Raw genomic sequence first — 22558 nt, 5'->3', positions numbered from 1 at the left:
GGACCCAATATCTTGCACCCCAAATCACCTCCCCGCACCCTAACCAATCCATGGGAATATTGTCCTGATAATGTGACCATGTGGGGCCCACCTATAGGCCTATGTGCATTTAGAATAGGAGTTAGAATGTGTTTTTGGCCTAAGTGGTCCCTAGCCAAACAAACCCTATGGCAGCCTCTATATAAACCAACTTAAGATAAAAAAACATACCCCTGTTCATTTTGTTGAGAGGAGAAGGAGAGAAAGAGAGAGAAAAGAGAGAGAAGAGAAGAGAAGAAGAAGAGAAGCTTGAGCTCACCTCTTTTACTTGGACTGTTTAGGTGACTATTCTCAACCCTTAATTACCTCTGTTCTTAGTCACTCCTAGACTCTAAACCTGATCATCTTTAATTTCCTATGGTATACCATGATCTACCATGCTAGTTTGATGATATGCCTTGATTTATTTGTATTAAAGACTAGGATCCTTACATGCATGGTAAGATTCATCATTCCTAACCCTTCACCTACCTTCTTTCATGTTTTATATATTGTAACCATCATTTCTAGCCTTGGATGGCCAATCTTCATGTACATACAGAGCTTTGAATGTATCCCTTAGTGTAGGATAAATTTTTCCCTTGATGTACCTGTCAATTTCATGATCTTGTTCTCATACCAGTATTGGTTTTGAGCTAATCAAACTCTTTCCAAGTTGATTCTATTGTTTCTTATATGTGCAACCATGAATGTTAGCCATGTGAGCCATATATCCCAAGATCATCATTCATGTTCAATATTTCATTTTAGACATGTTAGTTATCATACATGTAACCTACTTGTATTCCCTGATCATCCATGCTAGTCATAAATCAATAGAATCAAGCCTAAACAGTGCAGGCTTTTAAAATTATCGAGTTGTACATGCACCGGTTGATTGCCACTAGTCCATTGGATGGACCAGTACCAACCGACCACTACTAGAAACCTTGACCAGATGCAACCCTGGTCAACCCACATGTTCTAGGACATCTTATGTGGAGCCTTTTGTGTAAACCATGCTGTGGACCTTGCCTTGTGGCTGCCCTTTGGGAATGATTTGACTCCTAGGAAGAGTTTTGGGCAATCAATTCATGGTTTGGATGATACCCTGACCCAAACCCTGTTGGAACCACTGAAGTATCACCTAGAAACCTTTTGGTGTGAAACCATGCCCATTAGTCCTATGGCCTGAAACCTCATATGGGAGGCCATTCATGTGAACCAAATAAGAAACCTTGCCCTGTTGCTGCATTTAAGTAATGGGTTGATTCACTCAGGTTGATTGGATCAACCAGTATAAACCCTTGATTAAAACTTGACCAAACCATGGGAAATACTTGAAGTATCACCCTAGGATCTTGTGGTGTGAAGCTATGCCCTTTTCCCTGAATTCTTTTCAATTTTGTTGCTGTCAATGCTACTGGTCGATTGCCACTGATCTATTGGATGGACCAGTACCAATCGACCACTGCTGCTGTCTTTCCAGTTTTGGGTCTGGCCTTGGTTTAGAACCTAAACCAAGGAAACCCCTGGTCTCCTTAAGTAATTGAATACTTATTAATGTGTAATTTTGATTTATTTACCTTAGGCTATAGCAACTTGTCTGGCAACGCGTGTTCGAGTGCTTTTGAGAGCCCGAAACCTTTTGAGCAAGCACACCTTAGCCAAGGTGAGTGGATGCGAATCATTCTTGTAGATGTGATGCTGTTGAACACTATGAAGATAATACAATACACTTCTTTTAATTTTTTCTTATAAAATGTATGGAATCAATGATTACAAATGTGGAATGGTTATACTATGTTGATTTGCTGCATTATGTTGTAATGCCTAATATTGAACTACTAGATTAGATGCCGTAGTCAGCTTCGAAATGAATGGTATGGTGAGCCATAGTATGGGCTATAGGAGCATTGTACACTTCATACTTGGAAATGGGGAGTGTGGTAGCCCGTGGGATGGGATACTGTTGACACCACTCAACTCATACTTTGACATGTAGATCATATGGCTATGTTGAACATATCCTTATGCTACAACCTTACCAATAGGGGTGCATGTTTTGGGTGATCATAGCCTCCTAAATAGCAGAATTACATTTTTGACAGCAACTTAAAGTGAAGTTTCAGCTCACCTAGAGACATAATTGGATAATGGTTCCTTCTAAGAAAATGCAGCTCTATGAGTCTAGTTTCTAAAAAAATTTGAATCAAGGTAATGAAGTTTGGATAATGGAGTTATATCATTTTAACTAAGCGGGGGTCAATCTGCCAGAGTAGCAAAATTTGATTCTTGAGTTGGGATTTAACATGCATGTATGGAATTGAGTTCTCATCATCAAATCAAACATGCAAGTTGATGTTTGGTATGAAAATGCTTTAATTCAAGTATTCATGGTGATGAGGCTCAACATTAGCTTAACCTAGAACTAGGATTAGGTCCTATGGTTGGATTTAAGCATACATACAAAGGAATTGGTTTATAATTTAATCAAATCATGAAATTCAAACATGCATGATGATAAAAGGTTCATTCCTAGTTATCCTAACATCTGAACTAAATTCTGGGTCTAGGGAAAAATAAAAGAAAGAAATCAGGTGTGAGATTGGAGCATGCATGTGTGGTATTGGCCTTCCAAATTGTATCTCCTTGGACAGATTTAACATGCATGACCAAGGATGGTTTAGTTCTGCCTAAAATAGAATTGTGCATGATGCTAGGTCTGGGTAAGGGGGGTAGAAGGAGAACAAAATTGGTTTAGAAACTCTTACCTATGCTCAACACTTGGATAATCAATTCTCTTCTTTTCTCTTAGCAGAAACAGTGTTGAGTTACTCTCCTTGCATAACTTAATGCCTTTGCATAACCTTGTATAGGTAGCGTATAGGTAGCTTTGACCTCGGGTTCCAAACCTTCAACTAAAAATTCAAATTAGGCCGTATTTTTTGTCACGGGTTTAATACAATGAGGTTGTGGGACCTTCAATAGATGCATGTAGTAGTAATGCACTTGAGAGGAGACAAATTAAAGATCTATAACAAAGTATCAGTGAAAGTCATTTAAGTTATTAACAAAGAATGGGATTAATGTCACCACATCACCGACGACATAAGATTTATAATTTGAGAATTGTCTACCGAAGTATGGTTAAAAGGCTACCCAAAGATCCCAAATTAAAAGGGAAAGTAAATGTATAACTGAAGGATGTGAAAGAAAATAGTTGGCACTTTTGTTATACACTGATGGGAAAAAATTGAAATGTTTTAATGCGAGTGGCAAACCTGGCCGTCCATGGAATGTTTTTATAATTTAGAGGTGATTTCCAGAACGTCTATCAGAGAAAGTGAGAAAATTTATTATAAATTAGGAAAAGTGAGTGGAGTCTAATGATGTTATGCCAAAAGGGGTTCAATCTAGTGTATGGGCATTAGATTGGGTCAGCATAGTATGTGATAGGTTAAAGGGCTTAATTTAACACGTTCCATCAACTCTGCAGCTTTTTGGCACACCGATCGAGTACCTAACATTTGGTATCAAAGTCGGGCACCACGTCACAGGTTTGAGTCACAAAAAAGGCTACCAAGGAGAGGGCTACATGGAGTAGAGTGAAAATCAACAAGAAAGGGCTATCAGCTACTAGGCAAAAACTGAAGGATAATGTGGTGGTCTGGAAATTTCATTAGTAAGAGGTCAAACCCGATAATCTATATAAGTATTCAATCTTAGAGATTCAGAATTTATATCATTAATGATTTTTTTTGGTAAGATAACATTAATGATGGAAGATTTCATTATTGTTCTTTAAGAAAAAGGGGAATGTCACTATTATTAAGATGTTAAATTAGTCTGATTAATTCCAGTATTCAATCAATTGATTAACTTGTTGACCTCATTGTGAGAACTATATATCTTTTTTGTTTTCTTTTTGGTTTATCTATTGAACTTGCCCCATAAGACTTTGACTACAAGTACTAGAAAGTGACTGAGTGATATGGGGCAGAGAAGTGGGAGAGGGGGAAAGCGGGTTTCTTAAGGCACAAGGTGATGAGATAAGAGTCGAACCAATGACTTCTTGTGCGACTATATTATTAGCAAGGCACCAATCAACCATCAATCATTTTACTTTTAGCAATACTGGCAAAGGGAGACGACTCTGAAGGAGGGGTGATGGTGTAGAGACCCTCATTACTCGGACCAGAGAGCATAATGGACTTAGTGATCTAATCCTTCATAAAAAATGAGATGAATGAAACTCTAAAAAGACACCATTATTGCTAGCAAAATTTCACTAAGAAAGTAAAGACTTTGGAGGGAACATGGAGAACATCAGATAAACGAAAAGTAATAGAAGAGGAGGATGATAGGGAAGCAAAAACAATTTGAGAGATGGGGAGACCTTTACCATTGCCAATGTGAAGTTGATCTAGACCAGTGTAGTTAACAACAGAGGAAAGGCATTGGAGATGTGGGATAACATGATGTGTAGCACCTATGATTGGGTACTAGGTTAGGGTAGAGGAGGGTAGTATGGAGTTTGTAAGAGAGAGGGATTGACATAGTAACTGGACAGTGGGGGAGGGGCAGGTAAGATGGGTAGGGTGCGGATGGGGCTTGATAATGAATGGGTTGATGGTAATAGTGGGTGGAGATAGTGTGGTTGGTACAATTACAGATGGAACACCATAATCGATCACCCTGGTTGGGGAAGCGACTCCCCAAGACTATACCCCCCACGGCCCTGCCCATCCCACTGCCAGATGGAGAAGACTAGGAGTCATGGGAAATGGAGGGAGTACCTATTGGGGCAGGCATGATTACTTGTTGGAGTAGGCATCTTAGATAACGTCAGCTTATTAATGGAGGAAGAGCATAGGAACTCGTGACTGAGAAATAGTCCATGAAATTTTGAATAAGAAATAATAGCCTTTGGGAAAGTAAGGAGAGTAGGCATAATATCCTTGAAGTTAGGATGAAGAGCGCCAAAGATGTGAATGTTGAAATCCTTAAGTTGCAGTGGTTTCCTAGCAGCTGCTAATTCGTCAGTGATAGATTTGGCATATTGCAAGAACTGGGAAACTAGTTTGTCCGGTTTGTGTACCAAAACTTTAAGGCCAAGATACAGAGATAAAATTTTGGTAGTAGATACACAACTGAATGTTGTTGTGAGGGCAACCCAGATTTCGTGACTGGTATTTTTTCCAATAATAAGTGGAAGAACCTCTTCAACGAGAAAATAATAAGGAGACTCATGAGAGTTACATCTTGTTCTTCCGATAGGGTAGTGGCAGAGGTTTCATATGGGTATGGTAGAGATCCATTAATGAAGTCGAAGATTTGTTAGACCTTGAGAAAGAGAACTAGTATGGTCTTCTAGAAGAGAAAATTCTTGGGAGTCAGTTTGAGAGAGAGAAAGTGGTGACTTGAGTTGAGAGAGGGGGAAAGAGAAGTGAAGATCAGGAAGCTGGTGGTTGGTGATGACGTAATGGGGCGAATTTAGTAGACTTGGAGGTGAGGAAGAAGTGAGACTGACTAGAGAAAGAGGGAGAGAAGATGGCTAACTAAGGTTGAGCGGCTTGAGCCTTTGGTTGTTCTGATACCATATTAGAGCTGAATATTCTTATTTGTATTTCACTCACTTCACAATAGTTATATATACAAGGAGAGCCCGAATTGAAATTTGCTAGGAAATAAGGTTTACAAGGTGAGTTTGCACAATAATAATCTTAGATAATATGGTAACCTAATATTGAGTTGTCATGTAAATATGGAAACTCAATATTTGGTCATGGCAACTTAATATATGGTGAATACGTTGAAAATGGTTCCCAAAGGAACAACTCTCACTTCAAAATCAAAAGAAGCCTTAATGCTGCTTAAAATTTCCTTAAGTTGATCTTTGGTTATTAAACTCTTTGCTAGAGAAATTGTGTCACACCCCAAACCACCCCCTGGGAGGATTAGGTAGGTGACCCGAATTACATAACTGCAATCCGCCAAATCCCACGGATCTAGAAGCAGTTATTACATTCACGGTCCCACATTCATCACATTACTCTAGCTAAGATCAGAGTGTTGCAGTTAGCTACAATTTCAATAACAAAAGGGAAAGCGTAGTGATACGGGAATGATGGTGATATATATATACAAAATGTTCTGAAACATTCTCACCCAGATACAATCCACAACGAGAAACTAAGCTGACAAAAGCTAAAAGAAAGGAAGAAATACATACATATATATACATACAGGGTGAGATAACTCAACCCCAAAGAAAGTAAGAAAACTACAATAGAACCTCAAACAAGACGGGGATAAACTCCTAACAAAAACAAAAAGAAGTCCCCAAGATAAAAGCATTAAATGCACTCTTCAACGGTCTTCATCAATGACCACTGAGAATGCATGCATCATCGGCACGACCTTTGTCGGGGTCCACACCAATATCATCATAATAACCAGGGCTCTCCTCCTCGTAATTAGCCTCCATGCCACAGCGGCATCAATCTACAAGATCATCTAAAGAAAAACATATATAACAGAGTGTGAGCCTCACTGAGCTCGTGAGCAAAACATATCAACATGCATGCACATGCAACCATAATCCACATGATCCTATATGATATGCAAGTCCGTATTATTTATTAGCCACCTAACATTACAACTAAGTCAGGTCAGTGGTACAACAATCCCCAATACATGTGTCCCTGGTGCGGGCTTGGTTACCCCTTCCCCCGATACACCTATTGAGTTATTGGAGAGGACTAGTCAGCTCCCGCATTCGTTCACCAAGGTCAGCCCGACCAGCCCTCTGTGATTAACCTATAGGGCAATCCATTCCTTTTCTCTTTTCTTTTCTTTTCTGTGGCATAAAGCCCGACATATAGCTCGTAACTGAATTTGTGACTTAAAGCCCATAATCACCATTCCAGTGCAAACGCATTTCTTTTCATTTCCTTTCTTTTCTTTTCTCATATACACATATGGTCACCCTCACAGGTATCCAACACCTTAACCCCTGTTGGCAAGGGTGCATAGTATGAGTGATGAAACTCTAGCCCCATATCTATATGGCATCGTATGAGTCAGGTGGTGTCAACCCCATCCCATACTACGGGCTACCATAGGCCTCATTTCCAAGCCGACTACGGCATCTAGTCTAATAATCACAATCATCAGATAAAATTCATAGTGTTGATCAACAGACAATCATTGTGTAATATTTTGAATAATTGAACATAATTTAAATAACACAACATTTATAATTTGAATTTAATTGCCGGCATAGCATCACAGTTACATGTACATACACGATAATATTTCACTCACCTGGGTTTGGTTCTAGGAACTCGGTTGCAATATCAGTTCCAACAGCAGTCTGATTGTAGACCTCGAGCGTGGGATCAAATCCTAGATATAAATAAAAAATTACCATATTAAGTTTCCAATCTGTCTCTAGTAGTCCTAGGGTTAACCTAGGCTCACTGGGTTAACTCAGCGTTCAATTGGTTTTCACTTGGAAATCTCTGGGCCTTGTACTGGGCCTTAGGCCTATGTCCCGGTGCATCATCCAGAGATGGTGGTCTAGGGGTAAAATGCCCATTCTCAATAATTATACCTGACCCTAGGTCATATTAGGCTTACTGTGTTGCCCTTAGTCTGACAGTGCTGCAGAACCAAGCACATGCAGGGTTTCCATCACCTGCGGGCCAACTTGGGTTCCTAAGCCAAACCTTCATAAGGATAGATGTGGGGAGGGGCTTTTAGGTCATTTTCCACCTTCCCACACAGTACCATGGCCATTAGGTGAGGTTCCCTAAGCCAGATCAGCAAATCTGCCAACATTTATTCACTCGGCGAAGGCTCTGGGCATTGTCTGCATCGCCCAGAGTCTTCAAATCGACATCTAGCTGAGATTCCTAGGTTGTTGGTTATGGGCAGTGCCCAAATCATCTCCCCTTGCATGTTAGGCTGCTAGGTGGCCCCTAGGATGATCTATATTTTGGTCCAAGTGGATTCTCCACTGAGCCCACCACTTGGCTGCTAGAGGCTGACCAGACAGCCTAGTGAATAGTATCACAGGGTTTTCTTCAGATATGAAACTCGGTTTCAGCTATATGTTAAGCTGGAAACAGGTGTAAAATGGTGATTCAAGGCTGCTACCTCCTAGGGCTTAGTCCCATGCAGCCAGGGCTTGCATCCAGGGTTCCAAACAGTCAAGCAACTGAGCATCTGGCAGTGTAACTATGCACAACCAGATTATGGCTCCAAGAATAGCATATCAGATCTGTTAAATTACTCAAAAATCCCAGATCTTCCATGCTTCATACTTGCATGGCAGATCTGGAGCAGTTCTAGGCAGTTCCTAGCTATTTTGGGCTGCCAGAGAGCTGAGAAATCAATAAATAGCAGAGATTTCAAAGTGGCAGCAGGTCTTTCATAAGGTTCTATACCTGCATAGGTGTGGAGTTGCTCGAATCCAAGCCTTGGATGAGGAGTTGCACCTCCCTTCCTTCTTCTCCTTCCTTTCCTTCCTTCTTCCTCTCTTCTTTCTCTCTTCTTTCTCTTCTTTTCTCTCCTATGAAATGAATAGTAGCCAAGGGTTTAAAATGAACCCAAGGCACTGGTATTTATAGCCCAGCCTTGACTAAGGTCTGTTTGGCTATTCAAGGTCTGTTTTCAAAATGCATTTTCAACTGCATTTACAGCCACTCTGGGCTCTCGGGTGGAGTCCACAGTGAACCAAGGTTATGAGGTAGTCCCTCAGACTCCCCTCTATCTATGGAGGGTACCCATGTCCATTCTGGGTGGTCCCCATAATTTAAAATTAATTTCTTCAGCTGTTTTGCACATTAGGCGATGTCTCTGGGCCTTGTCTGCGTCGCCCAGTATCATCGCCCAGAGATTTCAGCAAGGTTGAATCTCAGTAGGGCTTACACAGGGGTTTGACCCTTGGTTAGGGCATTGTCCCCACATGCCATTTAGAGGTTTTTACACACTTTTCCAGAGGTGGGTCCCATAGTTATGGGGAGGAGAGAGATTGCTTGGAGTCCAGGCCATACATAATGCTATGAGTTGTGCAGCTGCAGGGGTCAGCTATCCATCTTCTGATAGGTATGTAGGAAGACATGCACAGGGTTTCCTCATTAATCCAAGTCACTGGAGTGATACTCCACAGTGTTCCTGGTTGCCTAGTCAGGGGTTCCTATCCTTCAATCAAAATTCTAGCCAATCAGGAGCAGGGTTTGACATTTTTCCCCACCTTATAAAAATTTTGTCCTCGAAATTTGCTTACCTTGCAATTCGAAGAGTTGAGGATATTTCTCTTTCATTTCTTCTTCTCATTCCCATGAAGCTTCTTCCACCGGGTTGTTTCCCCAATGAACCTTTACAAAAGTGACGGTGCGGTTACGGAGGTTATGCTCATTTCTGTCCAATATCTCTGTAGGTTGCTCTTCGTAGGTCATATCCACATCCAATTGTTGAGGTTCAGTTGATAGTACATGTGTTGGGTTATTAATGTACTTCCTCAGCATCGACACATGGAAAACATCATGGACGCTTGACAAAGATGGTGGTTGTGCCAATTGGTATGCTACGGGTCCCACTTTATTGAGTATTTCATAAGGACCGATGAATCTTGGGCTCAACTTGCCCTTCTTGTTGAAACGTAGCAATCCTTTAGTTGGAGACACTCGAAGGTATACTTTCTCTCCGATCTCAAATTCAATGTCCTTCCTTCGATTATACGCATAACTTTTCTATCTTGACTGAGCTACCTTGATCTTTTCTCTTATACCATCCACCTTGTCGTAGGTCGCGTGTAACATCTTGGGTCCAAGATATTTTCGTTCGCCAACTTCATCCCAATATAGCGGAGTTCGACATTTCTGTCCATAAAGAGCTTTGAATGGTGCCATGCCAATGGTGGAGTGATAGCTATTGTTGTATGAAAATTCCACCAGAGGTATATGAGCATCCTAACTATTGTTCATTTCCAAAACGTAGGCCCCGAGCATATCCTCCAAAGTCTGAATAGTTCTTTCTGACTGTCCGTCCGTCTACGGATGGAAAGTTGTACTAAGATTTAGTTGAGATCCCAATGCCTTTAGTAAACTTCTCCAAAATCTTGAGGTAAACCAAGGATCTCTATCAGACACAATACTGACAGACACGCCATGTAAGCGGACTATATTTTTTATATATAATTGGGCAAGCTTCTCCATAGAATAGCTTATCTTGATAGGTACAAAGTGAGCTGCCTTTGTCAGTCCATCTACAATCACCCAAATCGCATTCATGCCCTTCCTGGTGTTGGGCAAATTTGTCACAAAATCCATAGTGATCCTTTCCCACTTCCATTCAGGTATGGGAAGTAGCTGCAATAAACCATACGGTCGGTGTCTCTCTGCTTTTATCTGTTAACAGGTGAGGCACTTGGACACGTATATTGCTATGGTTTCTTTCATTCCCATCCACCAGTAATACTTCTTCAAATCATTGTACATTTTTGTACTTCCAGAGTGGATTGTATAGGGTGAGTTGTGCGCCTCTTTAACGATTCGGTCTTGGACATCATAATCATCAGGCACGCACAGTTTGTCTCAAAACTTTAAAGCACCATCTTGGGCCAAAGAAAAGTCTGGGTCCTTATGGACACTTTGTTGTACTTCCCAAATAATCTTGGCCAGCTCGGGGTCCAATGGTTGCTTCGTAATTACCTCTTCTCGTATCGACGGTTGTAGATCCATGGCCGCTAATTGTATAGCCCTTCCTTCGATCACAAGTTTCAAATCAAACTTTCGAGCTTCTTCTTTCAACTGCTCGCTTAAAATTAAGGAAGCGAGAGATGCAGTCTAAGATTTTTTTCTTAATGCATCAGCTACAACATTAGCCTTACCAGGGTGGTACTGGATTTCATAGTCATAATCTTTTACCAGTTCTAACCACTGCCTCTATCTCATGTTCAGCTCCTTTTGGGTGAAGAAATACTTTAGACTTTTATGATCACTGAATATTTCACTTTTTTCACCATATAGGTTATGCCGCCATATCTTTAACGTGAAGACCACCGCTGCCAACTCTAAGTCATGAGTGGGATAGTTCTTCTCGTGTTCTTTTAATTGTCTGGAGGCGTAGGCAACTACTGTACCTTTCTGCATCAGGACGCCACCTAATCCTATCTTAGATGCGTTAGTATATACCACCATTCCTCTGGTATCGTCCAGAATGGTCAAGACTGGAGCTGTCACCAATCGGTATCTCAATTCTTGAAAACTCTTCTCACATGCTTCATTCCATTCAAATTTGGCTCCCTTCTTTGTAAGTTTTGTCATGAGTGCTGAAATCCGTGAGAAATTTTTAATAAACCGTCAGTAGTAATCGGCCAACCAAGAAACTTCATATTCAGTGGCAGTCTTCGGAGTCTCCCACTCGAGAACTGCTTTCACCTTTCTTGGATCCACTTTAATGTCGTCTTCAGTAACGATATATCCCAGGAATCCAATCTGGTGAAGCCTGAATTCACATGTACTGAACTTGGCGTAAAGTTGGTGCTCTCGCAACCACTGCAACACGAAGGTAAGGTGTCAAGCGTGTTCTTCCTCATTCTTGGAGTACACCAGGATGTCGTTAATAAACACAATGATGAACTTATCCAACATGTCATGGAACACTCTATTCATCATGTCCATGAATGCTGTCGGGGCGTTGGTTAATCCGAACGATAGAACCAGGAATTCATAATGTCTGTATCGAGTTCGAAATGCCGTTTTGTGAATATCACCGCTCTAGATCTTCAATTGATGGTATCCCGACCTAAGATCGATTTTGGAGAAAACTCTTGCTCCTTGTAGCTGATCAAATAGGTCATCGATGCGTGGTAGCGGATATCGATTTTTTATGGTCAGCTTATTTAGCTCACGATAATCGATACACATCCGCATACTACCATCCTTCTTCTTAACAAACAGCACAGGTGCTCCCCAGGTTGCTGGGTCATATAAATCCCTTCTTCAGCAGGTCTTGAAGTTGAACCTGCAACTCCTTCAATTCGATTGGCGCCACCCGATATGGTGCCTTGGATACTGGTGTTGCACCAGGAATTAGATCAATTGCAAACTTTATATCGCGGTCAAGCAATAGCTGCATCAGATCTTCTGGAAAAACATCAGGAAATTTTCTGATGACCTCAAGTTCCTCTAAGGGTTTTATCTTCACTTTCATGTCTATCACAGTGGCTAAAAAGCCTTGGCATCCATCATCAAGCAACTTTCGCGACTGGAGGGGTGATAAGGTTATCCTTCTGGGTTTCCTTCTTGGTTCACTTTGATAGGTGAGGATTGACCCATCTTTCAACTTAAACATTATCTTCTTCTCAGCACACAAGACGTTTGCACCATAGGTGGACAACCAATCCATGCCTAGTATTACGTTAAAATCCTTTATATCCAACTTTATCAATCATGTGGTTAGATTCTTCCCATAAATCTTAATCTGGCAAGGGTCGTAGACCTCCTTCAAACTCATGACACTACCCGTCAGTGTGCTGACTACTAGCTCGTGCCCGATGTCTCTCGGTTGATCTTTCATCCTACTTGCAAAAGTGGTAGAAATGAAAGAGTGGGTTGCGCCTGAGTCGAATAATACTCGTGCAGGTATGGTCAAGACACTCAGGGTACCTAGGGTTCGTACATAATTTAGGTTACATGAAGTAAGCCAGCTATTCCCTATAATTTAGTAGTGTTCAACAATGTACCTGTCAATACATCAGGGTTCGCCTCAGCTTCTTCATTTGTCATTGCAAACACCTTTCCCCACGTCCGATTGACCCATGGCTGAAAAGGTCTAACATAGGGCTGATTTGGCGAGTTGTTGCTATACCCACGCGATCAGCCATGTGTCCTTCCTTATTGCACACATAGCACTTGTAGGGTGGGACAGCAGGTGTTGAGGCTTGGCTCACTTGACTTTGTGCTGGTCGGGCTGACGAAGTTGTTGTTGTCGCTTGACTCATAGTTGGTTGAGCAGGTCGATTAATAGTGGGGCAGAAAGGGTTCTAACCCACGTTCGGCCTACGATACGGAGTCGGATTAGGGCTTGAACTTGTTCCTCGATAAACTTTATTTGGCCACCCAAAAGTTTGAAAATTATTTGGCCTTTTGTTCAACCCAGGCGACGTCATAGCCTTCTCTTTCTCCTTTTCTTTAAATCTATCTTCCATTGTCTTCACCTTGTCGACCATTTGAGCATAATCCCGGATGTCCATGATTGACAATACTGATCCGATCTCAATCTTGAGTCCTTTCTCGAATTTCTTTGCCTTACTCACTTCCTCTTTCAGGTGCTCTGGAGCAAAATGGAACAAGTCTTCAAATCGCTATTGGTAATCTAATACTGACTTGGTCCCTTGCACCAGTGCGATGAATTCAGCTTCTTGCCTATCCCTAAAACTCTCTGGGAAGTAGTTTTTAAAGAAAACTTCTTTACGTGGGATTCGGGTGAGTAGCTTCCAAGTTAGGCTTAGTAGCTTTCCACCATGTTTTGGCTTCATTCTGCAACTGATAACCCGCACATATCAACTTTTGTGCTTCCGTGCACTCCAGTACTTCAAATGTCTTCTCTAGGGCACTGATCCACCGTTCCGGCTGCATTGCCTCGAAGATTATTTTGGAAAACATAGGTGGTTGGAGTTTCTTGAACTCTCCATAACCTTGGTGGTAGAGTTCTTCGCTAAGTGTTGAGGCACATGTGGTGAAAATAGTACGGGCTGGTTGGGTGGTGGTGGTGGTGCCGCATGTTAATGCATCATGATTGTAAACTGTGTAGACATCTGACCAAGCAATTCTTGTTGTTGTTGCATGGTCCGCATCATAGTGGTCATGAATGTAGTCACTTCGTCGACCGCCACATTTGGCTGAGGTGCTGCAGCAGTGGCTTGTGCAGCCGCTGGTGCCTCTGACGAAGCAGCCGATGCTTCAAAATTTTGAGCCTCAGTCCCATTTGGTAGTTCAACCTCTGGTACAACTCGAGGTTGTTTTCCTTTGTGACCACCACGTGAACATCTTCTAGTGTTGACCATTGTTGCTTCTCTGAAAAGAGGAGCATGTTCAATATTCCAATATCGCTCATCAAGGTCAACAATTATTTCCTAGCTAGTGCAAGTACAGACCTAGTCCATAGTTCCAGTGAATTTCCTGAGTCGCACCAGTAAGGAGGATTGTTAGATCTTTTATCTTGGTTTATTATGAGATGTTTCTTTCTCTTTGTGTTTTATTTCTCTTTCTTAAGCATTTTATGTAATAATATGCTATGCATGTGACTTCAAATTTTTAAATAAAAGACTTTTAATTATTTACCTGATCTAACAGGTAAGCCTCTGTAACTTCCAACCAGTGATGATGTTCTGCACGTACAAATAAGCTATATTGCCTCTAACCTCATCTGCTAACGATAGATAGACAGCCCGTCCCACAGGTTCACTAACGTCTACAAGAGCTAAGTAGACTACCAGTTGGTTTTCAACACGAGCTCGTATCTCCGTATTTTGATCAGTCTTCTTCTTAGTTGTCTAATATAGATCATGATGCTGGGGTCTCCAGTCTTGGCTGAGGTACTAGGTCCTATCATAGAAAGTGGTTCTAAGCATCAGGTTATACTTAATTACAAGAATTAAGTACATGCCTACCGGAATTTGAATGACTAAGAATCAATAAAATATACTTGGGTTGGCTCGAGGTACCTTAGCGTCTAAAGTGTTTTGATTGGCTAGACAACCTATTAGGTCCTATTCTTGGCTAACCTATTCTTTGGATAGGGTAAGATCTACGCTCCCTACACGTAGTAAATACATGTTACAACATACCTACATATCTATGTTAGGTTTTGCATAGCAGCACTCCACTCAGTTTGTACATCACAATATCAAGCATATAATAAGTAAATATTTTACAAACACACACCAATTCTCATAAGTATATATATATTTTAGGTACATATATTAAACATATAAACAAGGAATTTCAATTTCCTACGTGTTTTACTAAGATCCCCAAGTAGAAGTTGTATTCCCTTGATTTCATGAAATTTGTGTTTGTTTAATTAAATTTTTTTTTTTCATAAAACATTAGTAAAAATCTTTATTTTTATGTTCAACAAAGCTATTATAGGTGAAATCCAAGTCCCCATGTGCTAAAACTTCAAAATTAGCAAATTGCATTCACTGGGCGATGTCTCTGGGCATTGGATGCATTGCCCAGTGCCATTGCCCAGAGAATCGGGGCATAGGTATATGAGTCCGAGAGGGGTCCATTTCAATCCTAACTTCTTCTAAACTTCCCTAAACACTTGGAGAGACTCTTTGGAGGGTTGTGTGACTATTCCCACACCAAATCCTCACATTTCTTCGAGTTCTTTACGAATCCAGGCGTGCTTAGGTAAGATTCCTTGGTTACATTCTCCTATTAGGTTTTCTTTTATTCCATCTTGTTTTAGATAGGGTTTTTGTTAGATTTCGTTGCCCTAACTACTCCTTTTCCTTTACCTTTTTGCAGTAAAATGTCCACTAGCCACTGTACGGCTAGGAAATCGATAGCCTAGAAGAGGCTACGAGTGGAGAGTGATCATTCTTCATCATCATCGTCCACAGTGCCACCATCTTCACCTAGAGACAATTCTTCTTCGGAGGAGCCTGAGTTTGACCGGTTCCTCTTCTCTAGGTACAAGCATTTTAGAGATTGGAAGAACTTTAAGTCCCTAAAAATTGTAAATGGCCGAGTTGTTCAGGTGGATGACTTCCACCAATGTAGTCTCTTTGCTAGGTTCAATGCCCTAGGTTGGGCTTCTATGTTGACACCTACCGAGCCTTGCTATCCCAACTTGGTTCGGTACTTCTACTACAACTTGGTGCCATCTGGGGCACAAGAGTTTGGATTGATGACTAGAGTGAAGGGACTGGATATCAGATTGACCACTGCCTCACTAGTAGGGATATTGGGGCTGCCCAATACTGGAGAGAGATGCTACTATAAGCCTAGGATGGATATTTCTGATATGTTTTCTTTGGAGACTTGGAGGATGGTCTTCAAAGCACTGATAGGGTCATAGGACACACCTAAACCTGAGGCTTCCTATAAGCCTAGTGCCCGTGTGATTAGTAGGTGTGTTTCCTATAACATCTACCCCAAGGGCGGCAATAGGGGTAGCATTTCTATGATGAGGGCTTATATCACATACTGTTTACTGGGAGCTGGCAGAGGGAGTCCGATCATAAACTTCCCATACCTGTTACTCCAGGTTATGTTGTACCATGCACAGAACCCATCTGATGGGAACTTTCCATATGGGAAGCTCCTCACCTTAGTCTTTCGGCATTTTGAGGTTCCTTTGGCAGGTGAGTACATGGAGAAGGATAGATCCAGGCTTATTGATAAGACCTCGATACTGAAGATGAAGGTGCTAGGGGGTGATCCACCGGAGGATGAGGAGATGATGATGCCAGGAGACGAGCAGCAGGGTGTGGAGGAGCAGGGTGATGATGAGCATGCTGAGGAGGAGCAGGATGACATATAGGGCGAGCATGGAGAGGAGTAGGGTGTTGATGTGCAGGATGTGGGTCAGGGCGACTTCGAGGCTGTTGGCACATAGTTCATAGACTTACCTGCCTATGAGGTGATGGGTGCCACCAGTTCTCAGGTTCCAAGGCCTCAGTACCCAGCTATCTGACATGGCAACTAGGATGGATCGGGGCTTCACATCATTGGAGAGCAGGGTAGGATCTGTTGAGCAGCGCTTGGACTTTTGGGATAGATTCTATCGTGTTGACTCCTGCTAGACACAGCCTCCTTCAAGCGACTTACCTCCACCAGAGTAGTTCTTCTGACTAGCACTAGTGTCTATGCTACGTGGTTCCGACTTGTCTCTTCTTTCTTTTTTTATGCTTATGTACTTTTCTCTGTTCGGGATGTATTTAGTTTTAGTTTTTTTTTATCAGCTTATGTAAATATTGAAGTAATGCTTTCAATCAAATTGATGTAGTGGCTCAGCCACAATTGTCTTTAAATTTAATGGAAATTATGCATCATTTATTTAATTGCATCTACCTCCCCTGTAGCTTTTAATTATTTCTTGTTTTGGTGTTGGTAGCTTGTTAACCCTAGTCTGCATCCCGTGAATATAAGAAGAGCCTCACGCTCTGATACCAAGCTCTGTCACACCCCAAACAACCCCCTGGGAAGATTAGGTAGGTGACCCGACTCGCGTAACGGCAATCCACCAAATCCCACAGATCTAGAAGCAGTTATTACATTCATGGTCCCACATTCATCACATACTACAGGTAAGATCAGAGTGCTGCAGATAACTACAATTTCAATAACAAAAGGGAAAGCGTAGCGATACGGGAATGATGGTGATATATATACAAAATGTTCTGAAACATTCTCACCCAGATACAGCCCACAACGAGAAACTAAGCTGACAAAAGCTAAAAGAAAGGAAGAAATACATACATATATATACATACAGGGTGAGATAACTCAACCCTAAAAGAAAGTAAGAAAACTACAACAGAACCTTAAGTAGGACGGGGATAAACTCCTAACAAAAATAAAAAGGAGTCCCCAAGACAAAAAGCATCAAGTGCACTCTTCAACGATCTTCATCAATGACCATCAAGAATGCACGCATCATCGGCACGACCTCCGTCGGGGTCCACACCTATATCATCATAATAACCAGGGCTCTCCTCCTCATAATGAGCCTCCATGCCAGAGCAGCATTGATCTGTAAGATCATCTAAAGAAAAACATATATAATAGAGTGTGAGCCCCACTGAGCTCGTGAGCAAAACATATCAACATGCAAGCACGTGCAATCACAATCCACATGATATTACAGGATATGCAAGTCCATATTATTTATTAGCCACCTAACATTACAACTAAGTCAGGTCAGTGCTACTACAATCCCCAATACAGTATCCCTGGTGCGGACTTGGTTACCCCTTCCCTCGATATACCCATTAAGTTATCAGAGAGGACCAGTCAGCTCCCGTATTCATTCACCAAGGTCAGCCCGACCAGCCCTCTGTGATTAACATGTAAGGCAATCCATTCCTTTTCTCTTTTCTTTTCTTTTCTGTGGCATAAAGCCCGGCATATAGCTCATAACTGAATTTGTGACTTAAAGCCTATAATCACCATTCCAGTGCAAACACATTTCTTTTCTCATATACACATATGGTCACCCTCACAGGTATCCAACACCTTAACCCCTGTTGGCAAGGGTGCGTAGCATGGGTGATGAAACTCTAACCCCATGTCTATATGGCATCATATGAGTCAGGTGGTGTCAATTGCATCCCATACTACGGGCTATCACAGGCCTCATTTCCAAGCCGACTACGACATCTAGTCTAACAATCACAATCATCAGATAAAATTCATAGTGTTGATCAATAGACAATCATTGTGTAATATTTTGAATAATTGAACAAAATTTTAAAAATGCAGCATTTATAATTTGAATTTAATTGTCGGCATAGCATCACAGTTACATGTACATACACTATAATATTTCACTCACCTGGGTTTGGTTCTAGGAACTCGGTTGCAATATCAGTTCCAATAGCAGTCTGATTGTAGACCTCGAGCACAGGATCAAATCCTAGATATAAATAAAATATTGTCATATTAAGTTTCCAATCTGTCTCTGGTAGTCCTAGGGTTAACCTAAGCTCACTGGGTTGACCCGGTGTTCAGTTAGTTTTCACTTGGAAATCTTTGGGCCTTGTACTGGGCCTTAGGCCTATGTCCCGGTGCATCATCCAGAGATGGTGGTCTAGGGGTAAAATGGTCATTCTTAGTAATCGTACCTGACCCTAGGTCATATTAGGCTTATTGTGCTGCCCTCAGTCTGACAGTGATGCAGAACCAAGCACAGGCAGGGTTTCCATCACTTGCGGGGCCCACTTGGGTTCCTATGACAAACCTTCATAAGGACAAATGTGGGGAGGGGCTTTTAGGTCATTTTTCACCTTCCCACACAGTACCATGGCCATTGGGTGAGGTTCCCTAAGCCAGATCAGCAAATCTGCCAACTTCCATTCACTGGGCGATGGCTCTGGGCGTTGTCTACATCGCCCAGTGCATCGCCCAGAGTCTTCAAATCGACATCTAGCTGAGATTCCTAGGTTGTTGATTATGGGCAGTGCCCAAATCATCTTCCCTTGCATGTTTGGCTGCTAGGTGGCCCCTGGGGTGATCTATATTTTGGTCCAAGTGGATTCTCCACTGGGCCTACCACTTGGCTGCCAGAGGCTGCCCAGACAACCCAGTGAATAGTGTCACAGGGTTTTTAAGATATGAAACTCAGTTTCAGCTATATGTTAAGCTGGAAATAGGTGTAAAATGGTGATTCAAGGTTGCTACCACCTATGGCTTGGTCCCATGCAGCCAGGGCTTGCATCCGGGGTTCCAAACAGTCAAGCAAGTGAGCATCTGGCAGTGCAGCTATGCACAGCCAGATTTTAGCTCCAAGAATAGCATATCAGACCTGTTAAATTACTCAAAAATCCTAGATCTTCCATGCTTCATACTTGCATGGCAGATCTGGAGTAGTTCTAGGCAGTTCCCAGCTGTTTTGGGCTGCTTGAGAGCAGAGAAATCAACAAACAGCAGAGATTTCAAAGAGACAGCAGGTATTTCATAAGGTTCTATACCTGTACATGTGTGGACCTGCTTGAATCCAAGCCTTGGATGAGGGGCTGCACCTCCCTTCCTTCTTCTCCTTCCTTTCCTTCCTTCTTCCTCTCTTCTTTCTCTCTTCTTTCTCTTCTTTTCTCTCCCACAAAATGAATAGTAGCCAAGGGTTTAAAATGAACCCAAGGCACTGGTATTTATAGCCCAGCCTTGACTAAGGTCTGTTTGGCTATTCAAGGTTTGTTTTCAAAATGCATTTTTAACTGCATTTATAGCCACTCTGGGCTCTCAAGTGGGGTCCACAGTGAACCAAGGTTATGAGGTGGTCCCTTAGACTCCCCTCTATCTATGGAGGGTGCCCATGTCCATTATGAGTTGTCTCCATAATTTAAAATTAATTTATTCAGCTGTTTTGCACACTGGGCGATGTCTTTGGGTCTTGTCTGCATCACCCAATGCCATCGCCCAGAGATTTCAGCAAGGCTGAATCTCAGTGGGGCTTACACAGGGGTTTGACCCTTGGTTAGGGCATTGTCCCCACATGCCATTTAGAGGTTTTTACATACTTTTACAGAGGTGGGTCCCACAGTTATGGGGAGGAGAGAGATTACCTAGAGTCCAGGCCATACATAATGCTATAAGCTGTGCAGCTGCAGGGGTCAGCTATCCATCTTCTAATAGGTATGTTGGAAGACATGCACAAGGTTTCCTCATTAATCCAAGTCACTAGAGTGATACTCCATAGTGTTCTTGGTTGCTTGGTCAGGGGTTCCTGTCCTTCAATCAAAATTCCAGCCAATCAGGAGAAGGGTTTGAAAAAATGGATATGAGACTAAAGGGTCATTTAATGGAATTATTTAATTTGATTGTTGAGTACAAACTATTTCAGAGGAGACATAAATAATTTATCCTGCATCTCCTTAGCTTCAAGATGAAGAGGCATCCACGCTACTCCCAATCTCAACCGCAAAAATCTTAAGCAGGGGACCCACAATTGTGAGGAGCAAAGCGAAGAGCACCATTTACTCCTTGTCTTCTATCTCCCATTTCCAAATCATAGGAGAACTTGTATTGTGTTTGTTGAAAAGCTCCAATCATTGTAATAGGACCTGATTCAAGTGCAACACAAACATAACCTCTCCCTGGAATAAATATACCAGTGGGTTGCACAACAAGGTCAGCTCCTCTGAAATGGAATGTCATAGTTGGATACCTATTAAAACCGGACGGGATAGGGAAGCAGAGATCTAACATTGGCACATCTCTTGGTTTACTTTCATCATTGAATGGTTGAATATGAAACTGGGCGAAGTATTGAACAAAGCCAATTCTCACACGAGCATAAACATTAGAAACAAGTATAGTCATCGGACATCCTGTATCTATAGCAGAACCCCCAGAGAAGGATGCCTGTAGTCTAAGGCGAATGTTTTGGATACTAATATCTTGCAAATCCACATAGTATAGTTGTTCATGTAATCCTCTTAGCAATGGTGTTGAAAGCACTTGTGGTCCTACCATCTTTGCACCTTCTCCAATATATAACTGAGAATTTATGTCTTCAGAGATAGATAGGCAATATGAGAAACATTTTTTGCCTACTTGGTTCAAGAAGGCATCAGTTTGAGTGCCTGGAAACCCTAAGCCCAAAATCCCACCAATTTTATTCGGTTGTCGAAAGTTATGGTTGTAGTTCTTAAAGGCACAACCCAAGAATAAATTATCGTAAGATTCTGTACCTCTAATATCAGAAGGGAAGGTTAAGGTCTCTCTTACAATGGCTCCCTCTGTTAAGGGCTCTGGGTTGCCCCCATAACTTATTCCGAATCCACAAAATGATTGAAAGCAATCATGGTTTGGAAATGGACAGGTTGGATCACCACAAGGAATAGGCCTGTAACTCTGAGATGTATTATATGGGAAATTGGGTTGCTGTAGGGGAATGCAAGGATCACAACCTTCACATTGAACCCATGTTACATCACTTCCAATGTCAACCATCAAGAAATATGGCAGCCCCTTTTGGCCAGGAAAAGATGGAAATGAACCTATACCTACCTGGGCTACATAGAAACTACCAGTATATTGCACTGGTGCCACTATGTCATCAACCTCACTGCTACCATTCCAGTTTCGTTCTCTCATTGTTGAGAATAGATGATGCATACGTCCTTCTGTGCCCTGAATAAGTAGATCAATCTTCTCAATATCTGTTATGTTCACTGGATAGAAAGGTGAGTGAGGGGAGAATGGGTGAATGAGACTTAGCATGATGGTCTTGGGACCTTCAACAACGGCATGTAGTAGGAAAGCACTTGAGAGTAGAGAAATTAGAGATAACAAAGTCTCCATGAAAGCCATTGAAGCTATTCAGTGACAAGGAATGGAATGCCACCACAATGGCCGAGGAGGTGAGATTTATAATTGAAATTTTCTACCAAAGCTGAGTTTAAAGGGGTGCCCACATATCCTAAAATTAAATGAGAAACTGGGAAAGTAAATGCATTCTTACCAAAAAAAAAAGGGCAAGTAAATGTATAACTGATGAATGTGACAGGAAATGTCTTACGTCAATGAGAAAGAATGGATAGTTTTTAATGTGAGCAACAAACCCAGTCAATCCAATAAATGTTTTGATAATTTGGAGGTAACCGCCACAATGTGTATCAAAGAAAAAGCGAGAAAATTTATTATGAAGAAAAGTCTCTGTAGAGGAGTGTATCACCTATGCCTAGACATAGAGGGGGTAAAATGACCATCCTACCCCCATGAAGGGTAGAAATCCCACCCCACATGATGCTAACATGCACTCATTGGCTTACGCTCGTATTAGGGCCATGTTA

General features: G+C 41.7%; 1 protein-coding gene across 1 annotated transcript; it reads right to left on the bottom strand.

Moving 5' to 3' along the window:
- Positions 1-20690: 20690 nt before the first annotated feature.
- LOC122644908 (aspartic proteinase CDR1-like) lies at positions 20691-22076 on the bottom strand. The gene has a single exon (XM_043838274.1). It carries the CDS (start codon positions 22074-22076, stop codon positions 20691-20693), a length of 1386 nt encoding a protein of 461 aa, XP_043694209.1.
- Between the last annotated feature and the right edge of the window lie 482 nt (positions 22077-22558).

Source organism: Telopea speciosissima, chromosome 11 (genome assembly GCF_018873765.1).
Source record: "Telopea speciosissima isolate NSW1024214 ecotype Mountain lineage chromosome 11, Tspe_v1, whole genome shotgun sequence".
NCBI lineage: Eukaryota > Viridiplantae > Streptophyta > Magnoliopsida > Proteales > Proteaceae > Telopea > Telopea speciosissima.
The sequence above is the reverse complement of the archived record's forward strand: the minus strand, read 5'-3'. Positions and strand labels throughout refer to the sequence as shown.